Genomic DNA, 17835 nt, shown 5'->3' on the forward strand with positions numbered 1-17835 from the left:
ATGAAATACCAACAGGGAGACATCTGGCCCCAAATGTATTCTGCAGCATGACAGTGACCCCTAACATACCGACACTGAGAACTATCTTATTAAAGAAGACCAAGCAGTCCTGAAAGCGACAGTACGGCCCTCACAGAGCCCTGGTCTTAACATCATGGAGTGTGTCTGGGATTACATGAAGAGAGAGAAGCATCTGAGGCTACCTAAATCCACAGAACTGTGGTTAGTTCTTTAAGATGTTTGGAGGACCTACCTGCAGAGTTCCTTATAAAACTGTATAATTAGAAGAATTGATGCTGTTATGAAGGCAAAGGGTGGTCACACCAGATATTGATTTGATTTAGATTTTTCTTCTGTTCCCTCACTTTGCATTTTGTTAAATGATAAATAAAAATTAACAGTGCTCATACATAACACCATTTTCATTATTCAAAGGAAAACACCTGCCAGTCAGTCAGAGAACTACTCAAAGAGGAAGCCTCTAAAAACCTTTAGCTGGAACTGTAAGAGTCCTTGTTTCCCAAGTCAATATTTTTGTACAGCACACAAGCATTGAACATGACAACCAAGATCAGGTTAATGGCAACCTTGGATTTGCAGAGCACAAGATATGGCAGTAAACACTGATCAGCTAGGCCCAGCACGTCATTTGACTCTGCTCCTCCTCTGGGGGCGGGACAAGAGAAGTTTCAGAGGGAAGAAGCCAGGCCCCTGCAGAAGTCTGCAAGCGAGAGATCTGCAGTTCAGGTAAGGGGTGGTGGAGGGTTTATGAGCAAGTTTGCGTGATTAAGGGAATGAATGAGTATTTAATTGTTTGTGAACAATTATGTGCGATAGCATGGATGTGTAAGGGGGGGGCGGTAGAATGGCATAGGGAGGCTGTAATCACACTCCTATCATGCCCAGGTTCCAGCATGTACTGGCTGCCTGGGCATTATAGGAGTGTGATTGCTGTTAGCAAATCTATATATATATATATATATATATATATATATATATATATATATATATATATATATATATATATATATATATATATATAGATATATATATATATATATATTTAGAGAAAATGTGCGCACCTTTTAATATCTGCACTATAACTGCCAAAATAAATGAAAATCCGAAGCATTTGAGTTTCATCCAAACTTAGTACAGGTATATGACTATGCTTTAGATTTTTATTTTTCATTTGCACTAGCTATGCACAATTTAAGGTAAAATATAAACTTGTTAATGTTTTTGTTAAAAAACAAACTTTTTAATATTTTTTCTTACTAATTGATGGATTATATAGATGAACAGGGTTAAAAGAAATAAAGCCTTACTGGAGAAATGCGTGCATATGATAAATGAGAAAGCGGGAAATCAGGGTGGAACATGAAAATGGCAGATATAAAATAGATCACATAATTATGTATGCAATATCACATACAACATTCTGGGATTTAACAGAAGGCAGTTTTGGGAATCGGCATGCATGTGCAGTACCCAGAAGCAGAATATCAGGCTAACTTTATATAGGCTTCCTAAACATTTTCTGTTGTACTCCTTTTGAGATCAATGACAACTGAGATCCATGATAAAAAAAAGGCCAAACATTGTGCAGCTAGCATACATGCTAGTGACTTCTGCTAGTCACCTATTTTTTTTATTGGGAGCTCAGCTGCCTATGACTTCAAAAGGGAGTGCTACAGAGAATTTACAGGAAGTGTAATTAGGTATGCTTCCTGCTTACACTTCCATGTTTCAGTAGTAGCCATGAGGCAGAGGAAAATGAGACAAAAGTGTAATTTTAAATCTCCATGCAATATGCATGAAAATATGAAATAAAGAAGAAATACATTTTCTGGAACAGTTAATAATAATTGATTAATGAATATGGGTTTTTCCATATCCTTAATTAGAGGCTAAATTAGATTATTAGTGAAAAAATATGTCAACTAGCTTAATTAAAGATAACCATAAATCAGAAAAATGATTAAAAAATGTGGATATCTCCAGTGTTTAGGCAAGTTTCCATGGTTATTGAACATTGCTCAAGTTATTCTACCATACATGGTAGTTGTTAGTATTACTGAATAAGTATATAAGTCAAATTAGTAATAATGCTGCTACCCAACCAAATCATTAGTATTATCATCAGACAGTATCAGACCCAAAAGACTGCTAACACAATCTGAACACTGCAACTTTGCTTACTATAAGTACTGTCATTAATTTATACCACTAACACATCCCCATTGACTACCTTTGTTGGCTGAGAAGGCACAACATGAGAACTTTTAGTTTACAATAGCTGAGGTGGTAAATAAGAGCCATAACTACCCCCGTCTAGATGGTAAGCTTGCAAGAGCAGTGCCATCTTTTCAGTTTGTACCAGATTGCTATTGTGTGTGTGATTTTAAATAATTTTACTGACTCAGTTGTAACAGTGGTACAGAATCTGCTGGCACCAGAGCTGTAGCTAGCTCCTTTTGTGCCCGAGGCAAGAATGGAAAATTGTGCCCTCAGCTATTTTTATTTTTTTTTTACACTGCCTTACACACACCATACACTGCCCTTACAAACACCTGCCCATATACACTGCCCTTACACAAGCCTGTCCATACGCACTTGTACACACATACGCTGCCCTCACACACACATACCTACACTGCCCATACACATACACACATATACATAGCCCTTACACCCCTTTCTCCCCATCTCTTAAGTCAATAGGGAGGAGGCTGGCAGTCAGGCTTCTCCAGTTGTCCCTGTGATGGAGGCTTCCGTCACAATTCTCCCCCCTCCGAATTGGACTGACACAGGTGGAGACCCCAAACGGGTTGACTCCATAGTCAGTCAGTTTATTTGGCCCATCAATGCCCTCCCAAAATTGGCACACCTGCTGCTGCTGGGAAGATGGGCCGGCTGCGCCATCTCCCGGGTACCACTGGGGAGTGATGCCGCCTGCATCCCCTCCCTGGTGCTCCTGCTGCCGTTGAGGAGGGAGGTGAGGTTGATCCGGTCCCGGAATTAGGTTATGCCGCTGGAGAGATGGACCGGCTGTTCCACCTCCCTGCTTCTGCTGGGGAGACGGGTCGGCTGCTGTATCTCCCTGAATTCCTTTGGTAGGTGCTGGGCAGAGGCCAGCGATGCTCTGTCCGGTTGCCAGCACTTCAGCTGGGGTTAGGGAATCTTGTGGGCCGACTGCCTCATCTCCCTGGATCCCTGTAGCCATTGCAGGTCTGGGGCAGAAGCCAGCAGCACTCTGCCCTGTTGCCAGCTCTTCAGCTGGGGCTAAGGGATCTGGGCAGACTGCCCAGCATTCTGAGGACCCAGGTGTGGAGACCGCAGTGTTATCCACCCCTCTTGGGTTAACATTGTCAGACACAAAATCTAATAAATACCCAGTCTCTGGATCCGGTTGTGAAGCACAGTCGCATAGCTCCAGTATTGGATCTGGGCTTCCTACCCAGTATCCCTGTGCCTCAGAGGTGGAGACCCCAGTCTCATTAACCCCTCCCGGGTCAACATCCTCGGATGAATAATCAATAAAATCCATGGACACTGGGGCATTCTGTTGAACACAGTCGAACAGTTTTTTATATGCCTTCTCCAGTTCCCATTCCCGTGCAACTAAAAAGTCTAGATCACCTCCCAGTCTGAGTGCAGCTAGGAGGTCCAAATCTCTGAGATCATGGATGTCCTCAATCCACCACTTCGCTGTACTGCCAAAGTCCGGATCCTTGTGGAGACTGTCCCATATTAATCCCAGGCCGCCCTCCGTGGGCTCTGTGCACTCCAGACCTGGACACAGCTGTGCTGCGTACCACCGCAGCAGTTGGATGATGGCTATCGGGCTGATAGCCATCATCCAACCTCACCTCTTTCTGGACCAGCACCTCCAACTCAGACACCCACTCCTCTTTGGGCTGCTTCCCCAAAAACGACATCAGCATCCTCCGCTGGAGCCAGAACCTTTCCTCAAAAGTTACGAGGTTCTTACCCTGGTAGTCCTGTTCCCATTGAAGAGCCTCCAACCAGAGATGCCGACGAATACAATCCCTCCACAGCAGCTCATCCTCTGCCGATACAGTTCCACTGAATTTTGTACATGCCTCCTGACCACGCCATCTGAACTCCTCTTCCAGAGCTGAGAATCCTGGCATCACTCCTTCTCTGCCCGCAGAGTGATCAATCCCAGTGGTGGTTTGGATGTCCCTCTTGCAAGGAAGCATCCCACCGCTGCCACCAATGTCACGGAGCTGGCTAGTCCGACCGACTACCTCCGCTGTCTTGTGCTCCCTTAGCCTGGGACAACACACTTTCCCCAGTTCCCCAGTCACTAGCCGAGACTCAGTGTAGGGTAAAACCAAACAAAGACTGATTTATTTCTCACACACAGGACTGGATATATCCAGCAAAACACATATTTACATAAAACAAGATATTGGGACACAAACCGCCCCCTTAATCTGTCTCCCAGAGACAACAGGGGCAGTAACGGGATTAACAATACAATGGACCATGAGGTGGAGGGGTCTGATATTAAATTAAAACAATGGCAGTCACTCCCTGGTTGCAGATCCTGGCTGTCTGCTGGAGATAATCCCCTCAGCCAGTGATGAGATGTGGGTAGCCACAGAAGCCTTTACAAACCCAGGGCCTATAGTCAATAAGGAGGAGGCTGGCAGTCAGGCCTCTCCAGTGGTCCCAGTGATGGAGGCTTCCGTCACACTTTCCATACATTAAAACTTAGTATCGGCCATTTTTAAAAAGGGAATGTGACTTTTCATAGCTATATGATCACTGTGGTAACATTGGCTACCACAGTGATCATTTAGCTAGAATACTTAAAGTTAAACTAGTTTATGTTTAGCAGTCAAGGTGTTTATTATCTTTATGTCTGATTAGTAAAGTAAGGTTGTTATACTATAATGTGTCGGGGTAACCTAAAACGCCCAGATTTAGTCTTGGTGGTGGCAGAGAATTGTGTACTAGGGGTATAGTGTAGGAGGGATTGTTGGGGTTAATTTAGTGGTTGCTGGGACTAGCAATAGATAACCAGGGATCTGGTGTCATTAACCTTTTCACTTCCACACTCTCTCCCGTCTCAGCCAGGCCAATAGCCCGTGTTCGTGACAGTAACATACCACAATTGGACAAAAAAAATATATAAATTGTTAACCGCAATCGCATTCCTATCATTCCCAAGTTCTACCATGCACTGGTTGCCTGGGTATGATAGGAGAGTGATTGCTGTTAACAATAACATATTTTTATTAATATTGTTATGGAATTTTTCTGTCCAATTGGTGTGTTACTTACTTTTAATAAAAATGTGATGGACAAAAAAAAAAAATCAGTAACAAATATATATATATATATATATATATATATATATTTGTTAACAGCAATCACACTCCTATCTTGCCCAGGCAGCCAGTACATGCTGGAACCTGGGCATGATAGGAGTGTGATTACAGCCTCCCTACGCCATGCTACCCCCCCTTGTACTTACACATCTATGCTACCACACACACACACACACACACACACTAATTTACTCATTCACAAACATTCATTCACTCATTCACAGACACTCATTCATTCCTTTAATCACGCATACTCGTTCATACAATCTCCCCCATCCCCTTACCTGAACCGCAGCACATTGTGCAAGGAACGCGCAGATAAGCAGCAGGACCCCTGCGGACGATTATTTTTTTTTTGCTGCATTTTGCCAATAATGGCCTTTTCCGACGATATATTTCGGCCACCGATATATCGATGCATCCCTAGAATGGTGATGGTGTTCAGTCAGTAATGGCCAGCAGTTGGTAACATTTGGCACTCAAAGTGCACAGAACTAAGTAAAGCAACAGATGTTTCTTCTGCCTCTATGTCTAATTTACTGCAGGCATCCTACTGTTTCTCTCTTCCCTGATGCTGCTCCTGTGGGTCTCTTTGAATTTCCAGGGGGCAAGGTCAGGCATGAATGAGAACTAGAAATCACACCAAAGGACAGAGATTATCGTTCTGTCTTAACAAACTAACAACCTTACATGACCACTTTGCCTCTAGTTCCCTGCACCTTCTCGCTTTAACTGAAACCTGGCCAACCACTTCTAACACTGCCTCTCCTGCTGCTCTCTGCTATAGTGACCTCTACCTCAGATCTGATGACAGGAAGGGTGGTGGGGTAGGCTTCTTATTTTCCCCAACTTTTCAACCTATTCCCTCTGCTCCATCACTCTCGTTCTCCTCATCTGAAGTCCATGCTATCCGACTATTTAATCCCATCTCCTTACGCATAGCTGTTATATACCGTCCCCCTGGCCCGGCTAACATCTTTCTTGACCACTTCTTCTCATGACTGCCTCTCATTCTCTCCTATGATATTCCTTCTGTTATTCTTGGGGACTTAAACATCCCAGTTGACACCTCGTTAAGTCCTGCGGCTTCAAAATTTCTTTTTATTACCTCCTCTTTTGATCTCACACAACATATTAACTCCCCTACTCATGATGATGGTCACACCCTGGACCTTGTTATGTCCTGTTCTACAGAATTTGATGGTGCTATATAAATCAATAAATAATGAGTGGAGAGAGCAGGTAGAAGTGTGTCTTGAAATGAGTGGGGAGATTTAGGTAGGTGAACCATTATTAAAAGCTTTCGAAGTCAGGATTTTAAAATGAATCGTGAAGCACACAGACAGCCAGTGAAGAGGTGTTAGGAAAGTGATGGGTAAGAAGATAAGTCTGGCAGAAGCATTAATGGCGGATTGTAGAGGGGCAAGATTGAACAAGAGAGACTGAGTTTAAGGAATCATGTAGATGTCCAGTCAGAAACAGAGGCAAGGCAGTTTATCTAGGCGGGAGAGATATCAGAAGAGGATAGGTAGAGTTGAGTGTCATCGGCATACAAGTGGTATTGAAACCCAAAGGTTGGGATTAGCTTGCCAAGTGAGGTAGTGTGAAGTGAACAGGAGGAGTCCTAGAACTGAGCCTTGCAATAGACTAGCAGAAAGGGCAGGGGAAGTGTTACTGGAGGAGACATTAAAGGTACAATTAGAAAGTTAGGATGTAAATCAGGAGAGAGTAGTATCACAGAGACCAATATTGTGAAGAGTTTGAAGAAGAAGACGGTGGTCCACAGCGTCAAGAGATGCAGAAAGGTCCAGTAGGATTAGCACAAAGTTAATGTCCCTTGAATTTAGCAGTGAGTAGGTCTTTAGAAACATTAATAACGGTGGACTCCAGATTGAAGTGGGTCACGTAGAACGTTGGAGTCAAGCAACGTAGAGATTTGATTGTTTAAAATGTGTTCAAGAAGCTTGGAGGCAAGAGGAAGTAGAGAGATGTGATGGTAGTTGGACAGATCAGTTGGGTCCAGTGAATATAGAGGCAAAAGGTGATCATTGTTGACCTTATTTGCATGTGCCTGCCCAGAATCCCTTGTGGTTGTGGCAGCACCATGAGATTTCTGAGGGAAAAAACAAGCCGCTGAACTTGAGTGACTAATAATGCTTCTCTGTTTGGCAGTCTGATGGCAGAGTCTGGGTTTGACAGATGCCAGGAGAACGTTACCTGCCTTACTGCACTGTGCCAACTGTAAAGTTTGGTGGGGGAGGGGTAATGGTATAGGGCTGTGTTTCAGGGGTTAGGGGTTAAGGGGCTCCTTACTGCCGAGGAGAAACATTAATACCGTATTTGCTCGATTATAAGACGACCCTGATTATAAGACGACCCCCCAAAATCTGAATATTAACTTAGGAAAAAAAGAAAAAGCCTGAATATAAGATTACCCCAAAGGAAAAAAGTTTTACCAGTAAATGTTAATTCATGTAAACTATTTTTTTTAATAAAAGCTATGATTGAGAAAAATATTTTTTTTTGTTTTTATTTCTTGTATTTTCCAACCTGTCCCCCAGTTACGCACATCTGCCCCCAGGCTTGCCACTCCAATATGGCACTGTGGCCCATGATATGCCTTTTAACCCTCTATATGCCACTGTGCCCCATGGTATGCCTTTTGACCCCCTATGTGCCACTCTGCCTCCAGAAATGCCTTATACCCCTATATCCCATTCTGGCATTTAGGGGGTTAAAATGCATATTATGGGGCAGAGTGGCATATAGGGAGGTATAAGGCATTTCAGGAGGCAGAGTGGCATTAAGGGAGTTAAAAGGCATTGTATAGAGCACTCTGCCTCCAGAAATGCCTTATACCCCTATATGCCACTCTGGCACTTAGGGGGTTAAAAGGCATATTATGGGGCAGGGTGGCATATAGGGAGGTATAAAGCATTTCAGGAGGCAGAGTGCTCTATTAAATGCCCCCTTAACGCCACTCCAGAAATGCCCTATGCCCCCATTTAACACACACACACCCTATACCCCCATTTAACACACACACACTCTCTCTCCCCCCCTCTCTCACCCCTCTCTTACCGGTGCTTCCAGCCGGGGCAGCGGGTTGACGTCGCCTTACGCTGCAGCCGGAAGGAGGTGGAGTTGGCAGCGGGGGTTTGTATGCGTCCGTCGCGTATACTTTCCCCGGCTGTCAGAGATCAGAGTTCCCCGCACCGGTGCGGCACCGGTGCAGGGAACTCTGATCTCTGACAGTCGGGGAAGGTCTACGCGACGGACGCATACAACCCCCGCTGCTAGCCACACCTCCTTCCGGCTGCAGCCGACGTTGTCTACGCGGATCGCGTAGACGTCAACCCGCTGCCCCGGCAATGCAGCAGGAAGCACCGGTAAGTGTGTGTATGATGGGGGGGGTGAGACAGGAGGATCCAGGTCCCCTGCAGCGGTGCGGGGGATCTGGATCTTAGTCTCCTAATCAGACCTCTATTTGAGGTCTGATTAGAAGACGACCCCGATTAGAAGACGAGGGGTATTTTTCAGAGCATTTGCTCTGAAAAAAACCTCGTCTTATAATCAAGCAAATACGGTATTTCAGCATACCAAGATACTTAAGGCAATACTATGCTTCCAATGCTAGGAACAGTTTGGGGAAAGCCCTTGTCAGGCACATCATATCTTAGCCCTTAACTGGATGTTGGAGTCCAGAGCCCATGAGTGTAAGAACACACAGCGATAGAAACACTTCACAAATGACACAAGCGGAATGTTGGGTTATAGGTATATTACACAAAGCAAAGCAGACATCTTACCATAAGCAGCAGAGTAGGAGGCATATCATGCATACAGACTGCTGGGGAGTATGAAGGTAGAAAAGTCCAGGTAAGTATCCAAAAGGGTCTGGGACAGGTAGCAAGCAAAAAGGGGAAATCCAGTAGGCAGTCCAGGTCAAACAGGTAACAGGCTGGCAAAGGGTAAATCCAAAAGGCAGTCCGGGTCAAAAAGGTAACAGGCAGGTAAATCCAATAGACAGATCCAGAGTCTGGCATGAACTGTGGCTCCAAAGAACTTAATGAACTCACACCTCTGTTACTGGGAGGCAGGGATATAAAGCCTGTTCACAGCTGAACAGAAATACACAGCTGAACAGAAATACACAGCACATTCATTATAGCAAACAAAGGGTAAAACTTTAACTATCCTGAAGTCAGGATATAATCCTGACAGCCCTTTTCTATTCCAGCATGACTGTGCCCCAGTGCACAAAGCAAGGTCCATAAATACATTATTGGATGAGTTTGGTGTGGAAGAACTTTATTGGCCTGCACAGAGCCCTGACCTCAGCCACATCGAACACCTTTGGGATGAACTAGAACAGAGATTGGGAGCTAGGCCGTCTCATCCAACATCAGTGCCTGACCTCACAAATGGTCTACTGGATGAATGGGCAAAGAGTCTCACAGAAACACTCCAAAAACTTGTTAAAAGCCTTCCCAGAATAGTGGAAGCTGTTATACCTGCAAAGGGGGGGACCAACTACATGTCCATGTATTTAGAACGCAATGTCTTAAAAGTCCCTATTGGTGTAATGGTCAGGTGTCCCAATACATTCGTACATATAGTATAGGTCAGGGCTCGACAAATCCCAGGCGCCAGGTCGCCATGGCGACAGAGAATTTTGTCCTGGCGCCTAGGTTTTGTCAGCCTCTTACATCCAGAAAAGATTGTGGATGTAAGAGGCTGAGTCACCACACGGGGGCGCTGATGCTTCTGTCTGCCCAGGAGTCTGGGCAGACAGCACAGCCACTCAGAGCCCGCCCCCGAGCCTGAGATCACTCCCACGGAGTGAGCCTGCAGGCTGAAAACGCGGCTGCTGCAAAACCAGCAATCGTGTTTTCAGCTGCCACAGGCAGCTTCAGGGAAGGGGGTTGTGTGTTGATTGGGTCCCCACACAAGTGTGGGGACCTGACCCAACACCCCCCAGCTGCCTGATCGCTCCATGAGAGCGACAGTGCAGCGTTAACCCCTTCAGTGCCGCGATCGCGGCATTTAGGGGTTAATTCCCGTTTTGTGCGGGGCTCTGCTGCTGGTGGTCTGCCTGGAAGCCCAGGCAGACCAGCAACAGCAAAAACGAGCCCCCACAAGCCCTTTGATGATTCCTGTAGGCATGGAAGCCTACAGCAATCATCAAAGACTCCCCCTGCAGTGGCTGGTCTATAGACCAGCAATTGAGTCCCAGCTGCCAGAGGCAGCTTCAGGGACAGGGGGAGAGGGTTCTTTGGTCTCCACATGAGTGTGGAGACCAGCCCCAACACCCCCCTGCTGTCTGATCGCTCCATGAGAGCGATAGTGCAGCGTTAACCCCTTCAATGCCACAATTGTGTATGACACATTCGTGGCATTGCAGGGGTTAACATTTGTCCCCACAAGCTTGTGGGGACTAAATATCAATCAATGCTGTGCGCCAATGGAACATCAGCATCGAAAGAGTTACAAAAAAAAAAATTAAAAAATTAATTTAAAAAAAACAGCACTGACCTGAAAGTCCAGGGTGCTTCCAGGTCAAGCGCTGTGAGTTTAGTAAGTGGGCTGATGATGATCAGATCACTCCTGACCAAGTGTTAGTTTAAAAAAATCCTGGCTCCTAACTTTTTTACCTGGCACCTAGATTCCAAACAAATTTGTCAAGCCCTGGTATAGGTAAACTAGTGTATGATAGGAGTACTTATGTCCTGGTGTCTGTGTGGCAGAACATGTCCTGGTGTGTGTGTTTGGGTGTCGGTGCGACATGTTTAAGCCTGCTAATAAACTGCTATTTGAGTTTATTACTTGACTACTGTTTTGGAATATTAATTTTTATATTGATATATTGATATGTTTTTTTTTTTTTTTAAGTGTGGGGGGGGTCACTTTAGATTTCAGCATCTGCCTTTTTCCCCTTCCCCCAGGTACTGAGCTTGAAAAAGATGTGTTGAGCCGAACAAATTCACTGCTTGCCCTGCACACTCTACTCACTGCCAGCTGGCAGTCCAAGCTGGCACACATGTTCCAGGGGTCTACAGAAACTACTCAATGCACAAGCGCAGAAATCACTCACATTGATTTCAGTAGTAGTGCTTTCCTGCCAATTATGTCAGGCAAATGTGGCTAGCAAACAGGACTATAGAGGGGTGGGTACACTGCAGTATCTCATAAAAAGGGACCTTTTTCTTTAAATGTAAAGAATGCATATTAAAGTACATAAGGTCAGGATGTCTGATGTTATCTTGCCCCTACAACAACCCACTATATGTACACACAATTGTTTATTTATAGAAATAGATGAATAGGTATTAATTTGCTAATAGTAGTTTCATTTGTGGAATTCATGGATGAAAGGGAAAGACTGGAAAGAGTTTTTCACTGTACAGTGGACCAGATCTTTAAGTGGCAGGTTCCTTAACTGGCAGACTAATATAAATATGTCTGGTTTTGTTTTGTTTTTTTTAATCCCTCAACAAATTATTATTTTTTTATAAACTTTACCATCTACTTAGGAGATCTAATTTCGGATGCACCCAAAGTAATTGGTGGCCGAAAATGCCATTATTGGCAAAATAAAAAAAATGGCCTAAAATAATCAGCAAAAGCCCGCAGCAACCACATCCGCAGGGGCCCTGCTGCTTACCTGTGCGCTGCTCGCACTGTGGGAGCAACGTCTCTTGTTCAGCCCAAGGGAAGCAGAAACCCAGCGTTAATTTACGTCATGACTCTGTTCTGTTCCTGCTTCCCCTGGTCTGGCCCAGATAAGTTGTTCGCATATAGAGCGAGCAACACAAAGCAGTGGCCCCTACAGAAGTCTGCGAGCGGCACCAGAAAATCTACAGTTCAGGTAAGGGTGTATGAACGAGTATGCGTGATTAAAGGAAACAATGAGTGAATGAACGTGTGTGATAGCATAAATGGGTAAGGGGTGGGGCATGGCACAGGGAGGCTGTAAGTGATTTGGTGTGTCCCTATTGTACATTATTACTCTGAGCATGGTAAAAAAGCAGAAGTTAAATATGTATTTTAAGGATACCTATTGATCAGTCAATGCTAAATAAACATGCTGTATAAAGAAATGTATGACCCTCTGAGGATACATTTCTGATGCCTGGATTTTGCAGAGGTTGAGCATTTCAACTCCATAATTTATCTATGCAAAATGAAGGGCTACTAAATAGTGACCTTCTCCTTTAACAATGCCACAATCGGCCATAGTTAATGTAATATGGACAGAGCTGGAGTTTTTTACCCTGTGGCAATGGCTATACCTGGGAACTCTTCGGAGATTGCCAGGTGAGCACTGCTCCTCCAGTTCAAGACCCAATTGTCTGGCCAAAGTCTTGACACGCCCCACCCCCCGCCCATTTTTTCCTTTACATGGGGGTGTTTCCCGCTGCCGGACCGGCCGCCGACGTCAGTGTGCAGTCCTGGCCGCGTCCCGCAAGGGAAGGCTTCGGGTAGCCAGAGCCGAGAAGTTCCCAGGTATGGCAATGGCTGTTTTAACATTTTTGGGGTGTTTGTGTTTGGCTGTACTTTTCGTCCATCACATTTCCTGTACCCACACAAATGATATATTGTTTTTTCAGGACAAGAAGGGCTTTCTTTAGATATGGTTAACATATAACCTGATTTACTATAAAGAATATGGTCAAATAATTAAAAAGCATGTTTTCGGATTTTTGCTCATCTACAAAAGCTAATAAAAACAAAACTTGCTAAATATACTCCAATATCTATCCTGAGTTTAGAAATACCCAAGGTTTTTATGCTTTTTGCAAGTTATAGGACAAAAAGTACAAGTGGCATATTGCTAGTTCATTTTTTTCAAATCTTGTCATTCTGCCTCCATGTCCTATTTGGAACATCTCCGAAGTAAGTCAGTTCAACTTACTCCCATCAAACCATATATGTTTGAAAACACTGACTTGCACGGCTGAATGTAGTACATGTCTCTTAGGAGCTCTCAGAAGGGTTTGGACAGACCCTCTTGGGAACTCCTTTAGCGAGCACTGCCATCTTGAGAGAGGGAACAGGGGTGGATTTCGGTGTTGCCAAATGCCTCAATATCGCTTCCTAAGCTCTTTTAAGGCAGGAAGCTACCACCATATTGAATATGGTGCACGTTGTCACTCCAGAGAGCGATCAGATGGGGTCCCTGCAACAGTTGTAGGTTTGGAGAACCTGTTTAACCCCATGACATGCCAGGCACATCAATTGTGATTAAGGGGATAAATATCTGTGACATGCCTGGCATTTCAGTTGTTGGCAAGGGGTCAAGTCAGCAGATTAATTATGCATTAAGCAGGATACCCAAAACTGGATATCGTAAAAATGTCAGGACTAACTCTGGTTGGGGGAAAAAGCTGGATTCAGGGAAATGTAAACATGATTAATTAAATTTAACATGCAAAATAAATATAAATTATGGATCCAGATGTTATAGCCAACTGCTTTGAAACATGCTCTTTATAGGTTAAATTGGGCTATTTACCTGGTAAATCGGACCTTGCAGATCACACACTCATATGGTTTTTCCCCAGTGTGGGTGCGGATGTGTCGTGGTAGCTTCCCAGCTCCCTGTATGACCTTCTCACAAATTGGACACTTTTGAAAAGCTTTGGCCCTCATTTTCTTCTCCACCTTCTTACTCCAATCTGTGTACCCCTCCCTATCATTATCCACACCATCCTCCTCCTCCTCATCATCATCATGGAAATACCTCAAGTAGCAATCCATTAGTCCCTCGTCACTACCATCCTCTTGGTCTTGCCCATCTTTAGCTGCCGCAGTCATCATGTGCTGCAAAAGAGCACTTGCTGTGAGACTGTCCATCTCCTCCAGACATGGGGCCTCAAGCATTCTTTCTGTCAGTGATGACCTTGCATTCTTTTTATCAGGGCCACTGTCAACATCTCCCTTGTCCTCCAGGACTGGGACTCTGTAATGCCCATTCAGTAAAGAGACATAAGACCAGTCTTCATTCCTCTTTTCCCATCCATCCAAATCCTGACCCTCTGGCCCATTTTTCTGTAAATCAATGTGGTATTTTGTATCTCCATTAAGTAATGTTTCAGATTCTTCCCCCAAAGTAGAATTTCTGTTCCATGCGTTCCCTATTTGTTCATCCTGGCTTCTGCTTTGATAGTACTCCAAGTACTCCTGGGCCCGTGCCAGGTTTTGTGAGTTTCCAAAAGTGTCAGAGCCCCTGTGGCTCATGAAGATCCCATCCAGGAGATCAGCACACACATCCCGGACATTGTTAATTTCTAGTAAACGTGAGGCATCTAGGATATCACCAGCATTTCCCTCACTTAGCGTCAATGTAGCGGTGTAAGCAAAGTCCAGGAGAGCAGACAAAGATTCAGCTGTTACAAAGTCTAACTGATAGACGGTCATATGGTGCGTAGCTGGACCAGAGGTGAAAAGTTGTCTAAAATAATGACTACAGGAAGCAAGTACAGCACGATGAGCAGGGAAATCTTGTCCTTGACACAGAAGAAGAACATCACATAGCTCTCCTTGCTGACGTTGACGGTTTAAGGCACAGAGGACATCACTACTATGGTCTGGGAATGGAATCCCAATTGGGCCATCAACAGCAGAGCTTGCCATGCTTTTATGGTCCTACAAAGAAGTGAGAAAGACTATGAATTGCTTCTTGGATGCACTCATAGTTTGTAAGAAAAAGGTATGAAATACATCCTATACGATCATTTTCTTTCTATACTAAAATGTCTTCACTTTATCTGCTTCAAAAGGCACTACCAATTGTCTGGCCATTAGCATGTAAGCCAAGCATACCTGACAACTGATCATCATACCGACAGGGACTTTTATGACATTGCATTCGAAATACAGACATTAATTTGTGAGGTCAGGGACTGATTTGTACAAAATGGCCTGGCTCTCAATCTCCGTTCCAGTTCATCCCAAAGGTGCTCGATGGGGTTGAGGTCGGGACTCTTTGCAGGCCAGTCAAGTTCTTCCGCCCCAAACGCCCAAATCCAACCTTGTCTTGCTTTGTGCACTGCGGCACAGCCATGCTGGAATAGAGAGGCCTCTGTTCCCACAAAGTTGGCAGCATAGCAAAATGTCTTGGTATGTTGAAGGGGGCATATCAAGACATGTTGGACAATGCTATGCTTGCAACTTTGTGGGATAAGATTGGGGAAGGCCCTCTTCTATTCCGGCATGACTGCACGGCAGTGCACAAATCAAGTCCCATAACGACACATGGCTGGATTAGCTTGGTGTGGTAGAACTTGACTGACCCGCACAGGGCCCTGACCTGAACCCCAGTAAACACCTTTGGGATGAACTGGAATGGAGATTACATGCCTGGCCTCACAAATGCTAGATGAATGGGCCAAAATTCCCAAAGGAACACTCCAAAACCTAGGGGAAAGCCTTCCCATAAGAGGTAAAGCTGTTATAGCAGCAAAGGGGGCCAACTACATATTAATGTCTATGTATTATGAATGCGATTATCAAAGTCCCATTTGGTGTAATGGTCAGGCGTCCCAATATTTTTGTCCCTTCAGCGCAAAACGCTTTGAACATTTTGGAAACCTCTCACTAACATGTTTTCTCTTATTCTGACTGAAAACTGCTTTTATATGAGAGGGTGTGTTGTTCTATATGATGGTGATTGCTTGCAAACCAGGCTGCTCAAATTCGTGGGTTAGCACCCGGGTGCTAAATATACACACTTTTAGTGCCTAAAACAGGTTATCAAACCCCAATTTCCATCTTCAAAGTCTAGCATAATCTGCTTCGTGAAACCATCTCTGACTTGGACCTGTCAGATTTTCACACATGGAATCTGACTGCTTTAAAGACTAGCAACGTCAGAGTCTCTTACTCTGCACACAACACTGTCACCAAGCCTATACACTCTTCTATTTGAACATAACACAACTATGCCTCATCCTAGCACACAACCATTCCCTGTGCCTGCTTTTTCCAAAGTAGATGCGTGTGCCAGGACGCCCCCTGTGTATGTTAGCTCTTACCACTCATCTTCATCGCAATGCCACACCTGTCTGTCGCACATATAGCTTCCCCTTGCTGTTTCACCAGAGCTGAGAGGCTCTGAGCTCAGGGGACACACGCGAAGCAGTCACTGCCACAGGCTGGCGCCATGCCACCCGCCACCCCCTACCACGAAGCTAGGGCCTTGCGCTACCCGCGCCTACAGGGAGGCTCAGTCTGCAGCGTTTCCCCCCTTTTGTATAAATGTTTTCAACCGCCGATATACCGAATAGGGAAACCAACGCCGTCTAAACCTACTTCGCGAATACTCATGACAAAAACGTATATAATGAGAAAGTTAACAGCCGTTATTATATTCATGTTTATATGTGCGCAGTGGCCAAACGCGTTTTCGCTCAGTCTGTCAGACCGGCCCTAAACAGTGTCAAGCAATGTTTATTTTTGTCAAAACGATACACTAATAAAGCTTGTCAAATAGATATGCGCTGGGGAACGTGTACGACGTAGCTTATAGCTAAAGAGTTAACATGCCAAACAAGGAACAGGAACCGTGTGTCACCAGTGCGGCCGCCCACCTTGCCCCGGATTGGCTATCAGACACCGAGCTCAGACACCAGTGGCTTACTCATTGCACAGGAACGAACCCTGGAAATGCAGTTGTACATTAACCTTCCACCTGCGGCTAGGCACGCTCGGGCAGACTACAATTCCCATCATTTTAAGCAGCCTTTTCATTTGTCCACATGCTCTTTGTAAATTCACAAGCTTTACACTTTTTTTTAACGCCAGACTTTATTTACAGGAAACTCAGTAGGTATGGGAGGCAGCAATTCAAGTATATATTCGTATTTTCTAACATAAAGTAAACCTGCTAAGTCAAAAAGAAAACGGGCGTTCGTAAATACACTAAATAAGTTCAGCGTCAAAGTACATTCCTGCGCTTCCAGCTGGGCACGATGTAAATGCCAGATAAACCTCCGTCGCTTTATAAGCCTATTACTAATATAAACGACGACATACTGATTAGGTGGTTTGCTGTGTGTTGCTTCCTACCTGCTGTTGCAAATATAAACCTGCAAACCAACGCTTCGTTCCTGTGAATGATGTGTGGATCCTTAAATGCAGCTTGTCTGCTAATCCCTTCCTGGTTTCTGTAAGGATGCGTAGGGGTACTCCCTTCCCTTAAAGGAGAACTTACCCTTGTCCTTAACCCCAGCAAGTTCTTGAACCTCGAAGAGGCACGGTGAAAAGATATTGGCGGAATTATGAGGTACAATATTTCGTGTGTGGTTTAACAAGGTCCTTTAAGGGCATAACTGAGGTAAATGTATCTTGTGAATGGTGGTTTATAGTAAGTAAGTATCCAGGCCCGGACTGGGACAAAAAATAGGCCCGGGCATTTAAGCCTGAGCAGCCCATATTTATTTATTTATTTATTTATTGTTAAAGCCCACCC

At 44.6% G+C, this 17835-nt stretch overlaps 1 protein-coding gene across 1 annotated transcript in view; it reads right to left on the reverse strand.

Moving 5' to 3' along the window:
- Nucleotides 1-17505, reverse strand: part of ZBTB7A (zinc finger and BTB domain containing 7A) — a 28691-nt gene extending 11186 nt beyond the window's left edge. The window contains exons 1-2 of the mRNA XM_053461744.1: nt 17433-17505; nt 13879-15011 (exon numbers count right to left, since the gene is read on the reverse strand). Coding sequence (XP_053317719.1) covers nt 13879-14999 — 1121 coding nt within the window. The 5' untranslated portion in view covers nt 15000-15011; nt 17433-17505. The remainder of the gene's footprint in view (nt 1-13878; nt 15012-17432) is intronic.
- Between the last annotated feature and the right edge of the window lie 330 nt (nt 17506-17835).

Source organism: Spea bombifrons, chromosome 1, assembly GCF_027358695.1.
Source record: "Spea bombifrons isolate aSpeBom1 chromosome 1, aSpeBom1.2.pri, whole genome shotgun sequence".
NCBI lineage: Eukaryota > Metazoa > Chordata > Amphibia > Anura > Pelobatidae > Spea > Spea bombifrons.